The sequence below is a fragment of the Staurois parvus genome, unplaced genomic scaffold, assembly GCF_062004578.1.
Source record: "Staurois parvus isolate SC_StPar_1 unplaced genomic scaffold, SC_StPar_1.0 ptg001302l, whole genome shotgun sequence".
NCBI classification, from domain to species: Eukaryota; Metazoa; Chordata; class Amphibia; order Anura; family Ranidae; genus Staurois; species Staurois parvus.
This window is the reverse complement of record NW_028319098.1, coordinates 5774025-5797683: the sequence shown is the minus strand read 5'-3', so window position 1 is coordinate 5797683 and position 23659 is coordinate 5774025. Positions and strand designations below refer to the sequence as shown.

Sequence of the window (23659 nt, the reverse complement as noted above, 5' to 3'; positions counted from 1 at the left end):
CTCAGCCAAACAAAATAATGGTAGTTCCAATTTTCTTATGTCACACGGTATTAATGTATACGTCTAGGAAAAACAAAATTTAAAAAACACAGTAAAATTAATTTTTCAATACCCTATATTTTCTATAGGCAATGGTTCAAAAGCCCCTACAGATATTCAGTTTGATGTTACTGAGAAGAGCTTGTACTAGAATTATTGCTCTCACTCTGGAGTGCGCAGCGATATGTAAAATGCGTGTTGCAATCGACATCTTCACGCATAGGTGCCCCTATGTATGCATTTACGTTCGTACGTGTGTATATATGGGGATGGGGGGCCTCAAAATTTTGGGGGGGAGATGTTATGTGCTTGGGTGCAACTTCATTTTTTTGCAAAAAAAAGTTTTTATTTAACTTTTTTTTCATCACATAGCGGACACAAAGTCCCCTATGTGATGATTTTTAGGTGACAGGTTCTCTTTAATAAGACCTCTGAGCTCCATTGGATGTATTGCAATGCAGCTTGCATTGCAATACATCTCTCCCTGGCTAGAATAGTGACAGCGGTGACCCAGAAGTGACTATCTTTCACATTTTTGGTAGACCTGGAGAACAAGGACAGTGGAAACAACTGGGGACATTGGCTCTGTTGACAGTGATATTGGTATGGTGATAATCTGGACACTGGTATGACCATTGATTGTGAAAACTGAGGTATGAGGTATGGCGGTGATCAGAATGATGGTATGGGGTATGGCGTTGATCAGGGCGCTGCTATGGTATATGGCAGTGATCAGTATGCTGGGGTATGGTAGTTATCCGGACACTGGTATGGGGTTTGATGGTGATCAGGACACTGGTATGGGGCATGGCAGTGATCAGGACACTGGTCGGGAGTATCGCGGTTTTCAGGACAGTAGTATGGCGTATGGTGGCATATGGCACTGAGCAGGACACTTGTATCCTGTATAACAGTGATCAGGATGCTGGTATGGCATATAGCAGCGATCAGGATGCTAGTATGGAATATAGTGGTAATCAGGATGCTGGTATGGCATTTGGTCAGGGTACTGGTATGGTGAATGGCGGTGATCAGGATTCTGGTATGGCGGTGTTCAGGACATTGGTATGATGTATGGTAGTGTTACTGTGAGCACTGGTAATACAGGGACAGGTGATGGGGTGGCTGCACTCTTTTTTGTTATTATACTGGGGGCAGTGACAGGGCGGACTGAACTCATGGGGCCCCTGGGCAATAGGGGATCATGGGGCCCCTGTGTCCTTGCCCAAACTCAAAAAAGCCTATGAAAAAGGTACCAGGGGCATCTTATGGGGCCCTGTCAAGAATGGACTGGCCAGCAATAGTGGGACTCACCTGCCTTATGAGCTGCAGTACCAGGGCTGGCCAGCGGGTGCTCCCAGCAATCAGAGACTCAACCTTGCAGCCAGTCAAACACCTGGAACTAATTATACTGGTGTATTTAAGGGACATTCAGACCTGCAGACACTGCCTTGGTGTTGTGTTTCTCCTGGGCCCTGTTTCCTGTTCCTGTTCCTGTCTGATTCTCTTCTGACCCTGCTCTGATCTCTGGCTTGTCTGACCATTCTCCTGCTCCTGATCCCTGGTTTGTCTGACCATTCTCCTCTGCCTGACCCTCTGTACCACGCTGCCCGCTTCTCCGCTTGCTCCCCCTGTACCTACCTGCCCGATTGATATTGACCCGGCCTGCCTGACGACGCTTGCATTGTATGTACTGTTATCTGTGGGTGGTTTGGTTTGGTTTGTTTGCACTGTGTTATGTTTTAGTATTGCACTGCGTTTATGTTTGTATTGTTAGTGTTAATAAATTATATTGTTTATAACATATCTGAAGTCTGCGTTTCCCTGCGTCAGTCACACACCTCTGGTCACACCCGGGAGCCCTGACATTACACCAAGGCCCATCCTGACCAGAAGTGGCTGCACAGGGAAGCCATCTTGGTTTGTTGATGGGAAGGATGGATCTTGATGAGGTTGTGTATTTATATCTGCTAGTGTTTGATGACAGAGAGTATGCTTATCAAACTCTGAAGGAGTATACCCGGGATGAACTGCTAGAATGTATACGGTCGCTCATGTTCTAGTAGATCAGGGCACAGAATTCTCTGAGGTGCAACCATTGATTCAGATTTGTGCGGAGTTGGTTTCATCTGGTACCCCCGAATGCGGGGATGAATTTTTGCCCCCATTTAGTGCCGACCAGGTAGAGTCCCTGGTGTGGTTATTAGAGGATGATGTGGATTGCTTCTTGGAGCATTATTCTGCATGTTCACCACAGATACTAAGAGATTGTATAAACGCAGTGCAGTCTTTGGTCAGACAGGCTTTGTGTAAGCTCAGCTTTGTTCAACCCATACTGCAGACATGGACAGATTTGTTGCACCCAGCCTCAGTCAGCCTACAAAAACCCAGTCCTGCTTCTAATCTATTTCCTCAAAGCTCTATTCCTGCATTCCCAACAGCTCCTCCTGCCCTGCTATCTACCGCATGTCAGTACCCTGTTCCCACTCACTGCACCTATCCTGCCTTTAACCCTGTAAAAAAGCCCTCTGTAGCAACTGTTCACTCCCCTGTTCCATCCTCCAGCTCTTCTCTGTCTCCAGCTGCTCCATTCATTTGCAGACCTGTATTTACTTGCAGTGCTCCAGTAGTTAAAACCAGAAAAAAGCCTGATGCCTGTACTCAGCCTGATGCCTGTACTCAGCCTGATGCCTGTACTCAGCCTGATGCCTGTACGCAGCCTGATGCCTGTACGCAGCCTGATGCCTGTACGCAGCCTGATGCCTGTACGCAGCCTGAAGCCTCTACTCAGCCTGAAGCCTCTACTCAGCCTGAAGCCTCCACTCAGCCTGATGCCTCCACTCAGCCTGATGCCTCCACTCAGCCTGATGCCTCCACTCAGCCTGATGCCTCCACTCAGCCTGATGCCTCCACTCAGCCTGATGCCTCTACTCAGCCTGATGCCTCTACTCAGCCGGATGCCTGCATTTAGCCTGATGCCTCTACCCAGCATGATGAACTGATCCAGCCTGACGATCCTATTAGGCCAGTTGACTCGATGCCCGCTGTTGATCCGGATGATCCGGTACCTGATCCGGTGCCCGCTGTCGTGCCAATTGACTCAGAGCCCGCTGTCGTACCTGGTGACTCGGTGCCCACTGCCTTGCCAGATGACGCGGTGCCCGCTGGCGAGCCAAATGACCTGATGCCTGGTGACCCAGTGCCCGCTGTCATATCTGGTGACCCGATGCCCGCTGTCCAGCCAGACGATCCAATGTCTGACCCAGTGCCAGCGGTCATGCCAGTTGACTCGGAGCCCACTGTCGTGCCAGACGACTCGGTGCCCGCAGTCTTGCCAGACGACTCGGTGCCCGCAGTCTTGCCAGACGACTCGGTGCCCGCAGTCTTGCCAGACGACTCGGTGCCCGCTGTTCCGCCAGACGACTCGGTGCCCGCAGTCTTGCCAGACGACTCGGTGCCCGCAGTCTTGCCAGACGACTCGGTGCCCGCAGTCTTGCCAGACGACTCGGTGCCCGCAGTCTTGCCAGACGACTCGGTGCCCGCAGTCTTGCCAGACGACTCGGTGCCCGCAGTCTTGCCAGACGACTCGGTGCCCGCAGTCTTGCCAGACGACTCGGTGCCCGCGGTCTTGCCAGACGACTCGGTGCCCGCTGTTCCGCCAGTTGACTCGATGCCCGCTGTTCCGCCAGACAACTCGGTGCCTGCAGTCTTGCCAGACGACTCGGTGCCTGCAGTCTTGCCAGACGACTCGGTGCCCGCAGTCTTGCCAGACTCGGTGCCCGTAGTCTTGCCAGACGACTCGATGCCCGCAGTCTTGCCAGACTCGGTGCCCGCAGTCTTGCCAGACGACTCGGTGCCCGCAGTCTTGCCAGACGACTCGGTGCCTGCAGTCTTGCCAGACGACTCGGTGCCCGCTGTCCCGCCAGACGACTCGGTGCCCGCAGTCTTGCCAGACGACTCGGTGCCCGCAGTCTTGCCAGACGACTCGGTGCCCGCAGTCTTGCCAGACGACTCGGTGCCCGCAGTCTTGCCAGACGACTCGGTGCCCGCAGTCTTGCCAGACGACTCGGTGCCCGCAGTCTTGCCAGACGACTCGGTGCCCGCAGTTCCGCCAGTTGACTCGATGCCCGCTGTTCCGCCAGTTGACTCGATGCCCGCTGTTCCGCCAGTTGACTCGATGCCCGCAGTCTTGCCAGTTGACTCGATGCCCGCAGTCTTGCCAGATGACTCGGTGCCCGCAGTCTTGCCAGACGACTCGGTGCCCGCAGTCTTGCCAGACGACTCGGTGCCCGCAGTCTTGCCAGACGACTCGGTGCCCGCAGTCTTGCCAGACGACTCGGTGCCCGCAGTCTTGCCAGACGACTCGGTGCCCGCTCTTCCGCCAGTTGGCTCGGTGCCCGCAGTCTTGCCAGACGACTCGGTGCCCGCTGTCCCGCCAGACGACTCGGTGCCCGCAGTCTTGCCAGACGACTCGGTGCCCGCAGTCTTGCCAGACGACTCGGTGCCCGCAGTCTTGCCAGACGACTCGGCGCCCGCAGTCTTGCCAGACGACTCGGTGCCCGCAGTCTTGCCAGACGACTCGGTGCCCGCAGTCTTGCCAGACGACTCGGTGCCCGCTCTTCCGCCAGTTGGCTCGGTGCCCGCAGTCTTGCCAGACGACTCGGTGCCCGCAGTCTTGCCAGACGACTCGGTGCCCGCAGTCTTGCCAGACGACTCGGTGCCCGCAGTCTTGCCAGACGACTCGGCGCCCGCAGTCTTGCCAGACGACTCGGCGCCCGCAGTCTTGCCAGACGACTCGGTGCCCGCAGTCTTGCCAGACGACTCGGTGCCCGCTCTTCCGCCAGTTGGCTCGGTGCCCGCAGTCTTGCCAGTTGACTCGGTGCCCGCAGTCTTGCCAGTTGACTCGGAGCCCACTGTCGTACCTGGTGACTCGGTGCCCGCCGCTCCGCCTGGGGGCCGAGACCTGTCGCTCCGCCTGGGGACCTGAGACCTGTCGCTCCTCCTGGGGGCCTGAGACCTGTCGCTCCGCCTGGGGGTCCGGCGCCCGCCGCTCCGCCTGGGGGCCCGAGACCTGTCGCTCCGCCTGGGGGCGCCCGCCGCTCCGCCTGGGGGCCCGATGCCTGTCGCTCCGCCTGGGGGCCCGATGCCTGTCGCCCCACCTGGGGGCCCGATGCCTGTCGCCCCACCTGGGGGCCCGATGCCTGTCGCCTCTCCTGGGGGCCCGGCGCCCTCCGCTCCGCTTGGGGGCCCGATGCCTGTCGCCCCGCCGGGGGGCCCGATGCCTGTCGCCCCGCCGGGGGGCCCGATGCCTGTCGCTCCGTCTGGGGGCCCGATGCCTGTCGCCCCGCCTGGGGGCCCGATGCCTGTCGCCCCTCCTGGGGGCCCGCCGCTCCGCTTGGGTGCCCGATGCCTGTCGCCCCGCCTGGGGGCCCGATGCCTGTCGCCCCGCCTGGGGGCCCGGTGCCTGCTGCTTCACCTGGTAATCTCCCGATGTGCCTCTGCCCGGAGTGCCTCTGCCCGGTGTGCCGCTGCCCGGAGTGCCTCTGCCCGGAGTCCAGCCCGATGTGCCTCTGCCCGGAGTCCAGCCCGATGTGCCTCTGCCCGGAGTCCAGCCCGATGTGCCTCTGCCCGGAGTCCAGCCCGATGTGCCTCTGCCCGGAGTCCAGCCCGATGTGCCTCTGCCCGGAGTCCAGCCCGATGTGCCTCTGCCCGGAGTCCAGCCCGATGTGCCTCTGCCCGGAGTCCAGCCCGATGTGCCTCTGCCCGGAGTCCAGCCCGATGTGCCTCTGCCCGGAGTCCAGCCCGATGTGCCTCTGCCCGGAGTCCAGCCCGATGTGCCTCTGCCCGGAGTCCAGCCCGATGTGCCTCTGCCCGATGTGCCTCTGCCCGGTGTGCCTCTGCCCGGTGTGCCCCTGCCCGGTGTGCCGCTGCCCGGAGTCCTGCCCGGTGTGCCAGTCTTTGATATCCCGCCAGTTACCAGACCCGGGCGGTGGAACATTTTGCCCAGCTAGGACTGTTTGGAGCGTCCTGAGGCCGCTCCTTGAGGGGGGGGTACTGTCAGGAATGGACTGGCCAGCAATAGTGGGACTCACCTGCCTTATGAGCTGCAGTACCAGGGCTGGCCAGCGGGTGCTCCCAGCAATCAGAGACTCAACCTTGCAGCCAGTCAAACACCTGGAACTAATTATACTGGTGTATTTAAGGGACATTCAGACCTGCAGACGCTGCCTTGGTGTTGTGTTTCTCCTGGGCCCTGTTTCCTGTTCCTGTTCCTGTCTGATTCTCTTCTGACCCTGCTCTGATCTCTGGCTTGTCTGACCATTCTCCTGCTCCTGATCCCTGGCTTGTCTGACCATTCTCCTCTGCCTGACCCTCTGTACCACGCTGCCCGCTACCTGCTGAACCTGGCTTGTGACCCCGACCATTCTCCGCTTGCTCCCCCTGTACCTACCTGCCCGATTGATATTGACCCGGCCTGCCTGACAACGCTTGCATTGTATGTACTGTTATCTGTGGGTGGTTTGGTTTGGTTTGTTTGCACTGTGTTATGGTTTAATATTGCACTGCGTTTGTTTGTATTGCTAGTGTTAATAAATTACATTGTTTATAACATATCTGAAGTCTGCGTTTCCCTGCGTCAGTCACACACCTCTGGTCACACCCAGGAGCCCTGACAGGCCCCCTACTGACCCCGGGCCCTCGGGCAGTGCCAGAGTTTCCAAATGGTCAGTCCGCCCCTGAGCAGTGATCAGGGACACTGGGGAAGGCTGGCACTGTAGTCTATGAGTGTACATGCAGTGTGACAGACTGCTTTACACTCACAGGCTGCAGCAACTGCTCTCACAGCAGATCTGTGTGAGAACAGAGAGAACTGATGTTTACATTTGCTTTCCTATGTTTATCATGTGATTGTTGTCATTGGACACAACAATCACATGATACAAGACATGTGATCCCCCGGACGCAATGGTAATGTAATCCACTGTGTCCGGAGGGGGGCGGACACCCGGGGCTCCCAGGTGCACGCTCTGTGTGCCGTGTACAAGCCTCTCATGTGGACTGAAATACGGGTACATCAGCTAGCATTGACACTGCTCCCATCCCGCTGTTCATGTGCAGTGAGAAGCAGATAATTATTAATGTGAAATGTATGTACCTTGCTAAAGAACATTATTTTTTTCAAGTTGTTATAGATAAAGTTCCACTTTAAATTGTAACCTACATATTATGTTACATATAATCTCATTTAGATGTGTGCCAGTATCCCCTGATAAGTGAATTCATTGATTATATCCACAATGTCCCCATGATGGGCCTTGTGTTTGTGTAATGTGCGATTCTTCCCTTAGTATTGGTCCCCACCTGAACTTCCCCATGATGATCTAGATTTTTGTTATCCATCCTTTAATTAAGGTTTGAGGGAACTAATAGTTTTGAATTTTCGAAAGCAGTCTGACCCTTTAGATCCTAAACAACCAGAATACCTGAATCCGAGAAATGCTATATGAGAAAAATTATTGTATGGGGATGCCTAGGGTTTGTTATTAAACAATCCAGCATAGTGGGTGATAAAATTAAAATCAGTTCAGGATTGTTGTTCCGATACTGCTATCTTTTAATATCTTTTAATGTAAATACATTTTTATGTCACTGTTTTAATAATATTGTATCAATAAAGCTGTACTGTTTTTGTTTTGTTTTGGGATTTTCTTTAGTTTTTTTAACAATTTGCCCTCCTGAGGATTTATCCCCCTTCATGACCAGGCCATTTTTTGCGTTACGGTGCTGTGTTACTTTACCTGACAATTGCACGGTCATGCAACGCTGCACCCAAATTAAATGTACGTCCTTTTTTTCCCAAGAATTGAGTGGTAATTGATCGCCTGTGTGTTTTTAAATTTTTTGCGCTATATGAAAAAAGGCCGACAATTTTGAGAAAAAAAAACAATATTTTGTATTTTTTGCTATTAAACATGTCCAGTAAAAAAAATTAAAAAATCAAATTTTGGCATTTCACCCCAGTGACACCAACACAGTGATCAGTGCTAAAAAAAAAAAGCACTGGCACTGTACTAATGGTACTGGGCAGGAAGGAGTTAATGTGAAGGGCGATCAAAGGGTTAACTGTGTGCTGGGAGTGCTTTACTAGGGGGTGGGGGGTGTAAGCACACTGATCGGGATGGCTGTACTGTGCACAGCCATCCCTAGCAGTGTAGTCAAGCTGACAGGGAGGAAGATTGTTTGTAAACAAAACAATCTTCCTCCACATCGGAGATGCTCGGTAATCACCGGCGCCGGTGGGCAATTACTGTCTGGAGCCCAGTGATCGACATTGACGGCCCCGAATGGTGGCGCACGGCTCACGTGAACCCCTACCCAGAGATGCAAAAGGTTCCTTTATTTTCAGGGATTTTTTCTAATTTCCTGTTTTGGTTAGGGGACAGAAAGTGAAGGGAAATCTCCCCACTGGAACCCAGATGGCAAAAAACTGACATGGGTTATAACCCTTATTCACTCCAAAATGAGAAAAAAAGTTTTGCCTTTAGTTCTACTTTGATGGTTGGCTAATGCACTATGTCTGGCCATATAATAACAGAAGATCCCTTTTGAATTAATTTTCAGTCTTGTGGTTAGAATACAAGCTTTCTGTTAGCCATGCAAATTCCCCTGTTTCTGAAAGCATGTATTCATGTGTTTCTACATTACAGTTGAAATGAACTAAAAATTGGTGTGTGCAGGTAACGAAGGACATACAGTATAGCATGATGTTAAAATAAGACAATTTTTTATATAGAATCACAGTTTTGTATAAAGTAGTCATTCAAGAACCTTGGCAATTTTACACTGTCAGCTCTGATCTTGTCATAAATATTAACTAATGACTTCATTGTAGTGTAAAAGTAGTTTAAATGGAAATTATCCGTGAGAGAGTTTCACTTCTAGTTTGAAAGATGATTCAGTCATTGTTGATTTTGGGCAGTGAAGTTTGATCAGGATCTGTGCCATTGCAGCAAAACCACAGTGCTTTTCTGTCTGTGTTAAAAGCTATACATTGGTGCTCCAGCCAGGGGCTCCCACCACATGGACAATGCTCCCTACTCCTCTAATCAATGCCGCAGTTTTAAACTGCATCCTAATTTTAACTGTCCCAAATACTCACCTAAATGCATGGTCATGTCACACAATGAGCCAAAAGTCTTCTCTCTTCCTCTGTGCAGAGTTAGAGGGTATCAGTGATGTGGACAGTTCCCACTGGCTGTCCATTGGCAAGTTCCTTAATAGTCTTGAGCAGCGGCATGATGACCTCACAAAAAGGGATGGTAACAGTAGGACATCAATGGATTAGTGATCTCCATTAGTGGAAAAGTTCCATAAGGGATACATAAGAGTAAGCAGTTGAGAATAAAAGGTCTTTGTAAATTTTATTTTTCTTTAATCTGACTTTACAATCTTGTTTAGATTCACCAACAACTACATAACTTACATGGCTGAGTATACATTGAATGCATTGATTATCCATTTTTGACAAAATATCTACTAAATGTTGTTGAAATTGTACAGAGATTAGATAATGAGGTTGTATCATGAGGACAGCTTTAAAATGACCCTATAACTTTGGAACAAATTACTTTAAATATGAGGGGAGCAAAGGTGCATCGGCATCCTGGACAACTCCTATATTACTGGTGCAGTTCATTCATTTTAAGCCATTTGAAATGCACTGTAATCTAATCCGTGTTTGGTGTAGAACATTTTGTGATTACACCAATGAGTGTGCTGTTCAACTTATTGCCATTTGATACATCAAGCCAGTGTCATAAATATAACCAAGTGATAAACTTCAACATGTCAGCTGTCAATGTGGGTACCACTTATAATGATCTAAAGAACCCCAGTATAAGGGAAAAAAATCACCCATTAGTACACCCCCCTACGCAAAACACTAAACAGTTAATAACATGTTGAAAACCCTTACCGTTTAGGAGAAAAGTCTAATTGAATTTTCATGATCTCATCTCTGTAATTCAAAAGATAACCGCATCTGCTCTGCCAAGGAGGAGGTATAACAGCAAAGATTACATATATCCTCCCTCTCTTTGCATTAAAAGGAAACTACAGTTCCCATCAACTAAATGGAATTGTAGTGAACACTAGGCCTGTGTATGTTGAGAGTCTCAGTTCACCCACCAAGTTGGGCTGAATTACATCACTGCTTCCTGGAGAAAGAGCTACAGAAGGGATGTGCAAAGACCAGTGGCTGGGGGAATAGGAGGCACAACAGCCACTGATCTTACGAACCGGAACCCAAAGAGAATTAAAGGTTTGAGTTGAAAATGAATAAGCTACAGTATTTCAGAGCAACTACTGAGGGAACCAGAAGATGAATGATATATTCAGTGAAGGAAATTAGCAACAAGGACATGTAAGGACATTTTTGCCTGGGGTTCTGCTTTATTTATTAAGACTTTCTACTATTTTTGTTGATAATTTAGACCAGTGTTTCTCAACCTTTTTTCAGCCAAGGCACCCTCTAAAATTATGTACAATCTCAAGGCACCCCATTGTAAAATGTAAAAAACAAAACAAATAGTTTTACATAATTAGGCAACTTCCACACATGTAAGACACCCAATGTTAGAGGTGATTTATCCTTCCAAAACAACTACACCTTTGCACACTGGAACTGACTAGTATTCCAATGTTTCTCTTCTTCCTCAATTTCTTCCCTTCCCTCAGCTAATGGGACCCCAGTACTGATGGAGAAGAACAGGGGAGGGGCATTCAAGGATGCTGTGCAGGCGTCTGATGTCCCTCTTATCAACTGATGGGATCATTGATTAAGACACTGGCGACTAGAAGGTTGTATTGGTGCACAGCGAAAACCTCGACCTTTGTATAACTAAAAGGCAGGCTTGATCCACTGCTGGCTTGTATACAGCTTTTGGGGAGTCTTTAGGCATTTTTCCAAGGCACCCCTGAAGAAACCTGAAGGCACTCCTGTTGAAAAAGGCAGATTTAGACTACCATACTGTAGGTTTTTCAAAATCCACTATTTCCATGAAGGAATGGCAGCAATAAAGCAATTTTCAATTAGCAGAATTTGTTTTCCTCACAAAGTTCTTTACTGTGTACCATATTTTTTACTTACAACATTATGTTTTTATAGTGGAGAGAAATTTAGAGGCAAAATGGGGCAAAGACAAAATAGTATAGATCTCCTTAAAGTAGTGTCTGTACTTAACATTTCAAGGAAATCTGTGCTAAGAAAATTTCATAGGCTGCAATGGCTAACTCCTTTAAATTGCTATTACCTTGGCTCTCAGTGACCAATAAGTGTGTACCTTATAAATCACTAACCAGTAAGGATGTACCGTTACTGAGGACTATTCTGAGGCATTGGATATATAATGCTGTCATGTCTTATGTCATAAACTGGTATCTTCTTGAAAAATCCTTGCTTTTTTAGTGCAAGGTTTGCTCATTACCTTATGGTCCCCACCCCTTTTATAAATTGCCATATGATGTATGCACAAAATCACATCTGTGGTGGTAAACATTAGTAAATATACCTATCTTACCTCTGGCATTGCAGCAGTGCTGGCACTATCCTTCGGGCAAGATCTGGGGGAATGATGAGTATCCCAAATATTATGAGATGCCATTCTAGCACAGTGCAATTATCCTTGTTCATAGGACTCTGCCAGAAAGATAGAAATGTTATCCTCTCTTAGGCATTGCAGTGTGAAGTGGGGGTAGGACACATTCTAACTTTTTTCCCACAGGGGATTTTTGCACTTCCAATTTCATGAAAATTTACAAAGGGAGAGGGGGCCCTAAGGTAATAAGCAGAGTTCGTTTATTAGTGTCCAGTCCAATTTAAGGGCAGGTTAGAGAAAGGTTTAGTTTATTGGGGATTCAGAATGTGCAAATTAGAGTAACAGACAACTTTGATTATAGGTGAGAGCCTCAGCCAGCGGCTCCCACCCCTCCACAGTGTGGCATTCCAGTGGGTGCTGGAGGGGCAGGGAACAGAGCGGTGACTGACAATCATTGCTCTGTGCTCATAGCAGACCCAAGAACTGAGCGATCAGCTGTCTTTGATTGCTCACTTCTCAGTGTAGAGCCGATGAGGAACAACTGTAGCATCAATGCTGCAGATAGATAGGAGAGTATGAATTTTTTTTAAATCCTGCACTTCTTTTTTTAAAGAAGTGTAAGCCTTAGATAAGCCTTTGTTGAGCTCTGTGGCATCACACAGTGTGGAGCAATTCATGCTGAAATTTCACAAGGGAAGCTGTTCAAGTGGGTTTCTCAACAGTCCGTGATCGCTCAGTTCTTAGTGTAAAGCCGGCGGGGCACAGCTGCAGCATTTAATCAATGCTGCATCTACATAAGTGAGTATGAATGTTTGCTATATTTGAATCCTACACTTTTCTTTAAGTCTTGCCCTGTCCCTCATAAGCAGTGGTGATCAGCTTGAATGTCCCTGGATTCATTCAGAATAATGTCAATATTCCTATTGCACACATTCCTGGAATGGGCTCAAAAGTAGTAGGTGCTACATGCCTGATGAACGGGTCCTGCATGACTCCAAAATGCTGCACTTTGTCCACTGCAATCATTCTTAAATAAAACCCTTATCTTAGATGAGCCTCTGGTATAGATGTTAATGGGGGATTACATGCAATGAAAAATGGCATGGAGTTTCCAGTAAAAATACATACCACACCCTTATATCTGATTACAGTCTGATATGAATGTCAAGAGGGACCCTAGGCCAAAAAAAAAAAAATCACTTGCATAGGCTCCCCTAAATTTTATATCAGACCCTTATCCATGTAGCCTGGCCAGGAAAGGGGAACCAAAGCAGGCCTCATGCCTGCAATATGGGGATGTTAACAGCAGAAGGAGCCAGGTGGAAACTACTCACTGGCTGATGTCTGGACTTCATGCAGGAAATGAAACGTTTAGTATACAGCTGCTAAATGTGACGGTTTCCATCTCAGGCTGGTTTTGTAAGGAGCAGGCGTCTTAAGAACCAGTGAATCATCTCATTGTATTCAATACATGAATTTTTATGTGAGCCCTCATTGTTGGTGACTCTGTGGAAGGTTGTACGGAGTCTGTGCATTCAGAATTGTATTCTGTACAATGTACCTTTCTCTTTTGCCATTTAAAAAATAAAGATATACCTATGTAATTTGGTCACATGATCTCTACTGAAAGGTGAGGCCATGGCTTATCCTTCCCTAGAGCAGAAGCCTTATAATCAGTGCCCAGGTGTTTGATCATGACCTACCATAGGGTGTAGAGCAGTGGTTCTTAACCTTGTTGGAGGTACTGAACCCCACCAGTTTCATATGCGCATTCACCGAACCCTTCTTAATTGGAAAAATAAAATATGATTTTTAAAATTCAAAACATAGGTATATATTTAGGTATATATTTATACATAGGTGCACAAAATGAACAAAACCGTTAAGAACAAAGAACAAAACCATTAAAACATGATTTTCACACAAAAACAAAAACATAATAATGAATATTTACTGCACGAATCATATGAGTCAGGTGTGGGTCTTCACCTCCGCCGAACCCACGAGACTGACTCACCGAACCCCTGGGGTTCGATCGAACCCAGGTTAAGAACCACTGGTGTAGAGCATCCTCTAATCCAACAAGGTAAGTATTCTGTGTCATTTCTTCATTTTTAACTTTTGTAAGGGAGCAAGGTATCATATTTAAATAAGTCTGCTGTCTCTTAATTAGGTATACACCCTAATATATAGCTGATTCCATTTATTCAGTATATAAACTTTTTGTTTTTCTTATCTGACTCTGAAACAGGCTTGCCAATGAAAACTTAGGTGAGAAAATCCGTGAACAAAATCAGCTCTTGGCTCACCTCACCGAAGAAAGAGAGTAAGTTTTGTTTTTTTTTTACTCCTGCTTTTCTACTACATCGTCAAGCATGTTTGCTTTGGAGTTCCTCCTAAATTACTGTAATCTCTTCAACTGCCCATGTTTTTTTTTTACTCCTGCTTTTCTACTACATCGTCAAGCATGTTTGCTTTGGAGTTCCTCCTAAATTACTGTAATCTCTTCAACTGCCCATGTAATACATTTCATATGTTTCTATTAAAGGTCAGCTCATTGTACGCTCAAAACAGAACTTTCATTACGGTGATGCACAGTTCCAAATGTGAATTTCTTTGGTCAGATGTCTATTTCAAGCTGGAGCTGTAACACACTATAAACATTGTCAAAATTGTTCTTTTGATTCCATCTCATTTAAAACGGATCAATTATCAAACCCTGATGAAACACATTCTTATGATTTTTTTATAATATGTACCTTGATGTATAAGGTTACACAATCTTTCAGAGGATTGAAACATAATTCAAAAATGAAACCTTGTTTTGTTGTCATTTATGCATTTTTGCATAATCCGTTATTCAGATTTCGCAACTGCCCAGTTTCTATGCCAGTTGTTCTTTTAGGTGACCTCAAATAAATGCACTTTAAGGGGTTCGAAACCTTGTGATCCTTATTTGTAATAATAGGGAATGGTCTACTTGATGGCACCCTCTACCAGTGGGACCAAGGGGTTCACCTACATATCTATATTTGTAAAATGGTCACAGCACATTCTTTGCGTTTTTTGCAATTTTAGATAAACCATAAGCAATAATGCAAAAACAAACTTAATTTTATGGTGCATTTCCTTATGACATTTCGTATGTACAAATGCTTCAGTATTTGGAATGGTTTTTAGTCATTTCTGAATTGGGAAATAATAGCTGTACTCTCATACTACCATAGGAGCTTTGCCTGTTTTGGTGTATGTAGGCTGTGCAAGTCAGCATTAGGCACAGCTAATATGGACAAGAAGAGATCACACTGCTTGGTTTTCACTTATATTTACATTAATAAAACATGTCACAGGAATAAATGAACTAATTAATAGACTAATTGTATTACTATAAATATTTTAATGCTGATGGACAGCATTACCCTCAGTCTTACACAGTTGCACAGGCTCCTCTCCTGTACAGAAATGGCTTATTCTGATTTCACTGCACGCAGTAAGCGTCTCACAGTGTGCATTGGAAGCTGCATAAAGTCAGGTAGAGCCTGCATTAATTTCCTGGCTGATGAATATACAGCATCATGTAGCCCTTTCCTCTCAGGCCTTAATATCACAGACCGATCTCTTTTTAACTCTTTGTATTTTTGTTCTTTTAATCATGGAGGTTTAGCATCACATTTGGGTGTTGACTAGGGCTGCATGCCAGTCAGCCTGCCTAGGAACACCTTTTCACTTAGACTCGCATCTACCCATCCACACATATATTGGAAAAACTCCTCTCATGAGCCAGCCTATGACTTGCATTAGGGCTGGGGGAACTTATAAACAGTATTGAGTTGGGGTTCAATGATTTTTTCAGGAAGCACTCTATCAGCCTCTTCCACCGACCATGGTAATATGTCTGCATTGCATACTGAAGCACAAAGACCTAATGATAATGTCACTAGTATGTAATGAATGCATAAAGGTTTTATTTAAATTTTTTTATTCCTATGTTGATGGAGGGGGGGGAGGAACCAGGTAAAACAAAATGGAATTAGATTCAAATTCTGCTTTAACCCCTTTTGCTGCAAGTACCTGCGCTCCACTTTTAAATTCAGGCCATTTTTGCAATTTTTCCATTTTATTTTTTTATTTTTCTCTTACAGCTTTCAGGGTTTGTAAAAGACCCCCCAAACTATACATATTCTGAAAACATAGGACCAGTAGAATAAAAAGAAGGTGCTACATATTTTTGTATGTCCTGCAATAGTTGTGTAAATGTTTATCAAAATGGTAATCTTGCTAAAAATACACTTAAAAGCATTAGCAGACGCAAACACAACAAAACTTACAAAGTTCCTTATAAATTCCTACTAAATCTCAAATATAAAAGTGTATTGAGTTAATAAATACCACTGTGTGTGAGTGAGGTCTTGGGGCTCTTTGACATAGGCACTATGGCCTGTACAGTCTAACTTAGCGGCTTGTTTATGCAGCTGGAGGCGCGTGGAGCTGCCTGCAGACAGCCTATGTTACACCATGGGGAGACGGCAGCTGCATGGACACAGCCACAAGTCCTAATTTGACAGGTGTGCACATCCAGGTGTGTGGCCGTGTTCATACACTAACATACTGTCCGATCACACAAACAAACCACCCAGTTATGTTGTACAGGTCACCCATGTGAATAAACCCTTAATTATGTTTTTATTGTATAAAGCAGCCGTCAGGAAGGAGAAATCGGCAGTGCATTGGGGCAGGGGGCGCTGGGGGATTGGCACTGCTGGGGGGTCAGAGCAGCAGGGGGAGGGAGATCAAAGCGGCAGTGGTGGCATTTTAGAAAGGGAGAAAAGATGACCAAGCTCAAGGATTGTGGAGCAGCAGAGTAATTGTTACAGGGCAGATCAGTGGTTGGGAGGGGTGTTTACATTTTAGGTGAATATGCTGTGATCAGCAGCCACATTGCACCTATTATTTTATTCATTAGATTCTGCTGAATCATTCTAAATTACTGACTGACTGAGCTGGAAGGGGTACTGTTCTGCCATACTCTTTACAGTGGTGACAATAAAAGAGTTAAAGTGTATCTAAAGCCATTTTTTTTCACTTTGGTAGGGGAGGGCTCAAATCGCTCTTTTTTTTTTTTTTTGCTATCTGTGCTGCATTAGTGAGATTTTCCTTCACTTCCTGTCCTGTAGACTTAACCAGATGTGAAAAGATATTGTTCCAATGTGAGTAATATTCCCTCTTAGACAGTTATCACAAGACCGAGTGTCTTCATTTGAAGATTTTCCCTTTATCCGTGTTCTGGTGGCAGCTTAATATTTTGGATTAACCCTAACTTTCATCCACCTTGGTGATCAGGACAATTTGAGAGTGTTAATCTCCATAACAGGAGGCACAGACTTAATTTCAAACCTGACAGTGCTTCTGTCCCCTCTATTCAATCTATAAAAAAGGTTTTCATTTTTGCACTAGGTTCTGCTATTTATTATCATATTTTGAGTATAGGAGATACACCAGCAAAGAGAACTACTGCACCTAGTATTTAGTGGGATGCAGGACACCTGGCTGTGGATTGTCAGCATAATGTAAGCAAGGTTTGGGTTGCTTAGAAAACACAATCTGTGAAGGTGGGTCCAATATTACCGGTTCTATTAATTAAAGTAAGGTAGGTAAACTTACGTGTTTTTATTTAGGGATTTTAAAACAATGCCCTTGTCTATTAGACCAATATTCTTTAGTAAGGGAAAGTTCAATGTTAAGAAAATCCTCAACAGCTCTTTAATTTTTGGGACTTTAGACTTCTCCATTCTGCTGATTCGGGCTAATGCATATTGCTGTAGTTTCGGTGTAAATAACAGAAATGCATTTTATCATTGCTCAGTGATTGTGCAATTAAAGAGTGAATGTAATCCTATTACATTCATTAGTTAGACAACCACTTTTTGCTTTACTTACAATGACAATTTTTTATAAGTTCCTGGTTGAGTGGGGCACTGATGATGCTACCCTGACCTCACAGATGCATCCTGAGAAGGTTACACCAGTACTTTCCTCCACAGATGTGCACTGTCACATGTTCCAGGAGGCAGACCAAGTCCTTGGAAGTAAAGGGCAGGGCTTTTTGACAGAGAATAGCTTCTGGAACTAACCCTCCCCCCCCCATTCCCCTGCAGGAGAAAGTAGCTATGTGGTGCACTGTGCGCATGAGTCATGTGGACAAGTTGGATTAACATTGTGGAAGTCTTAAAGAGGCATTGTTAAATAAAATGAGGAGTGTGTAAGACACAGGGTTTGGGAGAGCACAGCACACAAAGTGCAGGTTCAGGAGTGTTACGCACAAATTGAAAAGTTCAGGAGTCCATATCTCCAGGCCAGTTTCCAACCAAAATAGACCTTTCTTTGCATACAGAGCTACCCTCCCCAAATCTCCCCGTTACAAAATCCTGCGTGTTACATATCCTTGACCACTGAACTCCATATGCTGTGCTGTACTAAATGTAAAAAAAAAGCAACACCCATCATTTCCCTCTGCATCCCTTCTCCACAGCTCACCTCTGCACCCCTCATCCACATCTTCTTTCTGCACCCCCTTCTTAGATCTGATCTCTGCACCCCCACAGCCATCACCTTTGCACACTGCCCTTATCTATTTACCTCTGCAAAAAAAAACTGTCAGCAGCTCGTCCCTTTCTAGTACCTCTCATGGCTGTGCCTTCTTCTCCCACACAGTGGACTTTGTTCACATTCATTTGCAGCTCTGCCAATCTCCCATTGACCAGCAAGATTATCCAGCAGGTGTGTCTGCATCCAAGAACCAGGCTGCAGTACAGCACCGATGACCCACAGCCACCCATATACTCACTTTATATGAACATAAATCACCAGCGCCAAACAAAATTATATAAAATAATACCAAATTAAATGCTGCTGTACATAAGTGTAAACCTACACCAAAAAATCTAAAACAACACAAACAGCGCAAAATAATTTGTTATAGTGTTAGAGCAATATGAAAAAATTAATGAACAAAAATAAATATTAATATAAATTATAGTCCCACTCCAAAATTTGTGAAGAAAATATGACACGTGAAAAAATGAAGAAAAAAAACTCCTTAAATATTCAGAAAGTCCTACGCACTACGTCACTTCCGGTGAGTGGAACGCACGCCGGTGTGCTGCGTTCCAGGGGGCCATCTTTTGTATGGGAGATTGTTCATACTGTCATCTGCTGCTGACTGTGGGATCTCTGAAAACTACCCTGAAGTTTGTGACGATTGTGGATTCATCTTGTGCAATTAAAATGCTGGTTTTTATCTTTAAACATGTGAGTGGCCTGGTATTTGATGATTGATATAGCCGGGTGTTGCAGTATTACGCTATTTTATTTTGTCTCTCCTACATTACATTGAGTATCTCTGGGAAGTGGAACCTGGTGGTCTTTGGAGGAAAGTTTTCCTGTGGTGGAGTGGAGATCTGGAGGCATAATATAAGGGTCTAGGATCCCATAAATACCTAAAAGGCATTTTTATCACCATATTCTGGTGAGTGTGGTATATATTGGTTTGAGCACTAATGTTTGGTGGAAGCACACTTCTTTGGAAAAAGGACTTTCTGAATATTTAAGTTTTTTTCTTCATTTTTTCACGTGTCATATTTTCTTTACGAATTTTGGAGTGGGACTATAATTTATATTAATATTTATTTTTGTTCATTAATTTTTTTCATATTGATCTAACACTATAACAAATTATTTTGCACTGTTTGTGTTGTTTTACATATACTCACTTTGCCTGGGCAGTTGTTCCTCTTCTCTCACCTTGAGTCCTGTGGGAGCTGCCGGGAGAGATGCACTCTCACTTGCAAACACAGAAGCCAGGCTAATACATGCTCAGTCTTTCTTTCTGTCTTTCTGATAAGTAAATACACCAATCAGCCATACTTTATCACCACTGACAGGTAAAGTGAATAACATTGAATATGGCATCTGAAAGTGAGAGGGATATATTAGGCAGTAAGTGAACATGTTGTCCCTAAAGTTGAGGTGTTGACAGCAGAAAAAATGGGCAAATGTAAGGATTTAAGCGACTTTGACAATAGCCAAACTGTAATGGCCAGGTGACTCCAAAAGTGCAGCTCTTGTGAAATATTCCCAGGCTGCAGTGGTCAGGACCTACCAAAAAGTGGTTCAAGGAAGGAAATCAGGTAAGTTGGCAATGGGGTCATGGGCAGCAAAAGCTCATTGATGCACGTGGGGAGCAAAGGTTGGCCCTTGTAGTCCATTCCAACAGAAAAGCTACTGTAGCTCAAATTGCTGAAAAAAGTTAATGCTGGTTCTGATAGAAAGGTATAACAACACACAGTGCAATTTGTTGTGTATGGGGCTGTGTAGCTGCAGACCGGTCAGGGTACCCATGCTGGCCTATGTCCACAACCAAAATCGCCTACAATGGGCACGTGAACATTAGAACTGGACCACAGAGTAACAGAAGAAGGTAGCCTGGTCTGATGAATCACCCTTTCTTTTACATCATGTGGATGGCTGGGTGTGTGTGCATTGTTTACCGGGAAAAGCGTGTCTCACAATGGGCAAAATACAGCATATATCACACAGCAGTGATGTGTATACACCACCTTCCTTGGATAATGGCTACATCTGGTGTAGTCCTGAGCACTGTAGGGGGTGGAGGCATGACTGACTGCACTGACTTCCAGGTCAGTGACACGTCTTGGCATTATTTAACCTGGAAGTAAGGTGGAGACTACTGGACTTGGCACACTTTCTGAAAAGGACCGTGCTAAGGAAAAGGCAAGTCTGGCAGTAAAAAGCTGCAATTTTTTTTTTACAGGGGTTGGGGAATTTAAAACGTATTTAAATTAGAAGCTGGAGTTAGGCTTTAAGGGAAACCTTTTTCATTTTTTGTAGTTTGTTCATCCTTATCCTGTTAATAATTTGTTAACATGATGGTAATATCGCTGTCTGTACAAACAAGTTCAAATGTAATTAAACTGATAGTTTTGTATTTTACAGGTTGATATAGCAACCATGAACAGCAAATGCTTGTTTAAATACAGCGTTTTGTTACTGTGTATGTATTGAACACAATTACGCATACTGTTTTTATTTAATTGAAACAGATATGTCTAATTAAATTTATCATACAATATGATGTACACAAGGTATAGAACATGTTCTGGGAGCCAAGAGAGAACTGATGGTGGGGTGGATTTAGAGTGTAAGATATTAATAATTACTGCTTATATTATTTTATTGCAATGTGCCGTTGTTTAGGATATGGCTAAAGTTCCTCGCTTATAATGCCACTTTAATATGATTTCTTTTAATAATAGACTTTTTTTTTGTGGTGTGTAATATTATATGAGTGCATACATGATCCTTATCTTTCATACAGCAGGTACAAGTAATACAATTATGGATTCAAATGCTACTTTCATTCTGTTTCTTGTATTTCAATATTAAATTGAAAAAGAAAAAAGGTAAATTTACCAACTAATGAAAAATTGAGACACATGTAATACAATCTTCACAGTTCCCATGCAGCCGAAATTTTTTGTGAACACAGCATATGTTTGCCAAACTTACATCATAGGCACATTGCAGTAACCTCTCCTTCTTTGCCTGCACTCAGAGCAAGCATATGTCAAAGATACAACATTCATAGTACTATCTACATTTCTAGGGTTATCTTTTCTGCTAATACCTTACCATTAATTGCTAAGATTACATAAAGGAAACCTTTACCAAGAGAATTTTTTTTAGGCTTTAGGCTGCCATTGCTGGCTTCACCTTTTGAAAATGCTTGTAGCTTGGCTGCTTTTCAGGTAACCAATTGAGAACATTTATGCATATCAGGAATGTGTGTGCGTGTGTGCATGTGTGTTCCATCCATCTTGTAATTAGTTGAATTATGATTGTTTCCTGATTTTGATATAAGCTGCCATTTCATGCAGCGTGGATATCATTTAATCATGGTTTTCTTTCATGCTTGTGAAATTTAATATATAACATACCAATATCTTGAACATGTTTTATGACTTCTGATGTGAGTCGATTGAACATGCAGACATCACTATCAGGTTGGCCAGTATGATTGAAATAATTTAGAGATGCAGTGTGTGCACTATGTATATTTTTTGAGACTTTATACATGCTCCAGGGATTCCATATTTAAATACATATGTAAATGTTTTCATGTACATCTTTTCACATGTATAGTACCTATTAGAGTATGGCTGGCCATTTTATTTATTTCTTACATCAAAGGTTAAAGTTTGTCTTAGTAACTAACAGGATTCTATGTCAACATGAGCATCTCTTGAAATCATTGTATACGGCTACATAACACTTTTATTTTTTATTTGCAATGAAGAAGCAGCTGATATGCAGACCAGTGTTTGTCACCCTTGTGTCAACCCTTTTGCATTGTCATACGTTTTGGCCTTAAAACTCCTAATGCATCATGACAGTTGAGCCTTTTTACATGATCAGCTAACAAATGTTGAGGAGAAGCAGTGGCCTCATACAGAATAATAGTAATAACAATAAACTTTATTTTATACAGCACCTTTATAGGTAGCTTCTCAAAGTGCTGTGCAGAGAAAATACAAGAAATACACAGGATAAAACAAAGGAAAAAAGGGATCATTAAGTGAAAGCGTGTCTAAAGGAAAAAGTTTTTAGATTTGATTTAAATGAGTTTAGAGAAGATGACTCTCTGATGTTCCTTAGAAGTGAATTCCAGAGTTTTGGAGCATAGAAGGAGAAGGCTCTGTCTCCCATTGAGTGCAAGTAAGTAAAGGGGACACAGAAAACCAGAATTTGAGGAGCGGAGGTTACAAGAGGGGGAGTAAGTTGATAACATTTCAGAAAGATAATGGGGTTCCAAGCCATGAAGAGCCTTATAGGCGAGCAAGAGGATCTTAACTTCTATGTGAAACCTGATGGGTAGCCAGTGAAAGGACTCCAGGGTAGGGGTAATATGGTCATTTGTACCCGACCTAGTGAGGATTCTGGCTGCAGAATTTTGTGCATATTGTAGTTGATTAATAGTGGCTGTAGGTACACTGGCGAATAGAACATTGCAATTGGGAAGTCAGGAGAACACATATGTATGGATCAGCTTTTCAGCTACAGTGTATGATAGTATATGACACAGCGGAAGCATAAGATAGCAGTGGAAAAAAGATATTCTGACATTTTGTACATGTGGATCAAAGGTTAAGCTAGCATCAAATATCACCCCAAGATTTTACAATTTAGACTGAAGCTCAAGTACAGTGCCATCGCTAGGCTACCAGGACTGGCCTTACACAATGGGGGGTGCCTTATTGATGGGAGGTGCCAATAAGCATGACTTCAGTCTTGTCACAGTTTAACTGAAGGAAATTATGGGCCATCCAAGTTTTTATATCACAAATACACTTAGATAGGAGAAAAGCAGCCAAAGTAGAATCCAGTTTAGTGTGGATGTATATATGAGTGTCGTCAACATAGAAATTATACTTGAATCCATGTAATCTATGAAGTTGGCCAAGTGGAAGCATGTTAATGCTAAAAGTAAGGGGCCCAAGACTGAACCCTGAGAAACACTGTACTTGACTGGCACGACTTCAGACTGAAGTCCACCAAGAGAAACAAAGTGACAGCAATCAGTAAGATATGACTTAATCCACTTCTGAGCAAATTCTGAGACTCCAAATGTGGTTTCAAGATAGTAAACGATTATGGTCTAGCAAAGGCAGAACTAAGATCCAGTAGAATAAGAATAAGTTAGTGAGCTGGCATCAGAAGCTAACAGAAGGTAGTTAGTGACTTTGACCAAGGCGGTCTCTGTGCTGTGCAGTTACCCTAAAACCAGATTGGAGGGGTTTAAATAGGTTATTTAAAGCCAGGTGTTTATGGAACTGAGACATCACAACTCGCTCACGGATCCTGGCAAGGAAGGGTAAGTTAGATATGGGGCGAAAGTTGTTTAAGTTGTCCAGAGCCATGTTGGGTTTTGGATACTCGGGTGATAGTGG

At 44.6% G+C, this 23659-nt stretch overlaps 1 protein-coding gene across 1 annotated transcript in view; it reads left to right on the top strand.

Moving 5' to 3' along the window:
* LOC149437173 (uncharacterized) overlaps positions 1-23659 on the top strand; it is a 510919-nt gene that overhangs the window by 400080 nt on the left and 87180 nt on the right. The window contains exon 21 of the mRNA XM_089661020.1: positions 13888-13962. Within this exon, the coding sequence (XP_089517146.1) occupies positions 13888-13962 (75 nt within the window). The remainder of the gene's footprint in view (positions 1-13887; positions 13963-23659) is intronic.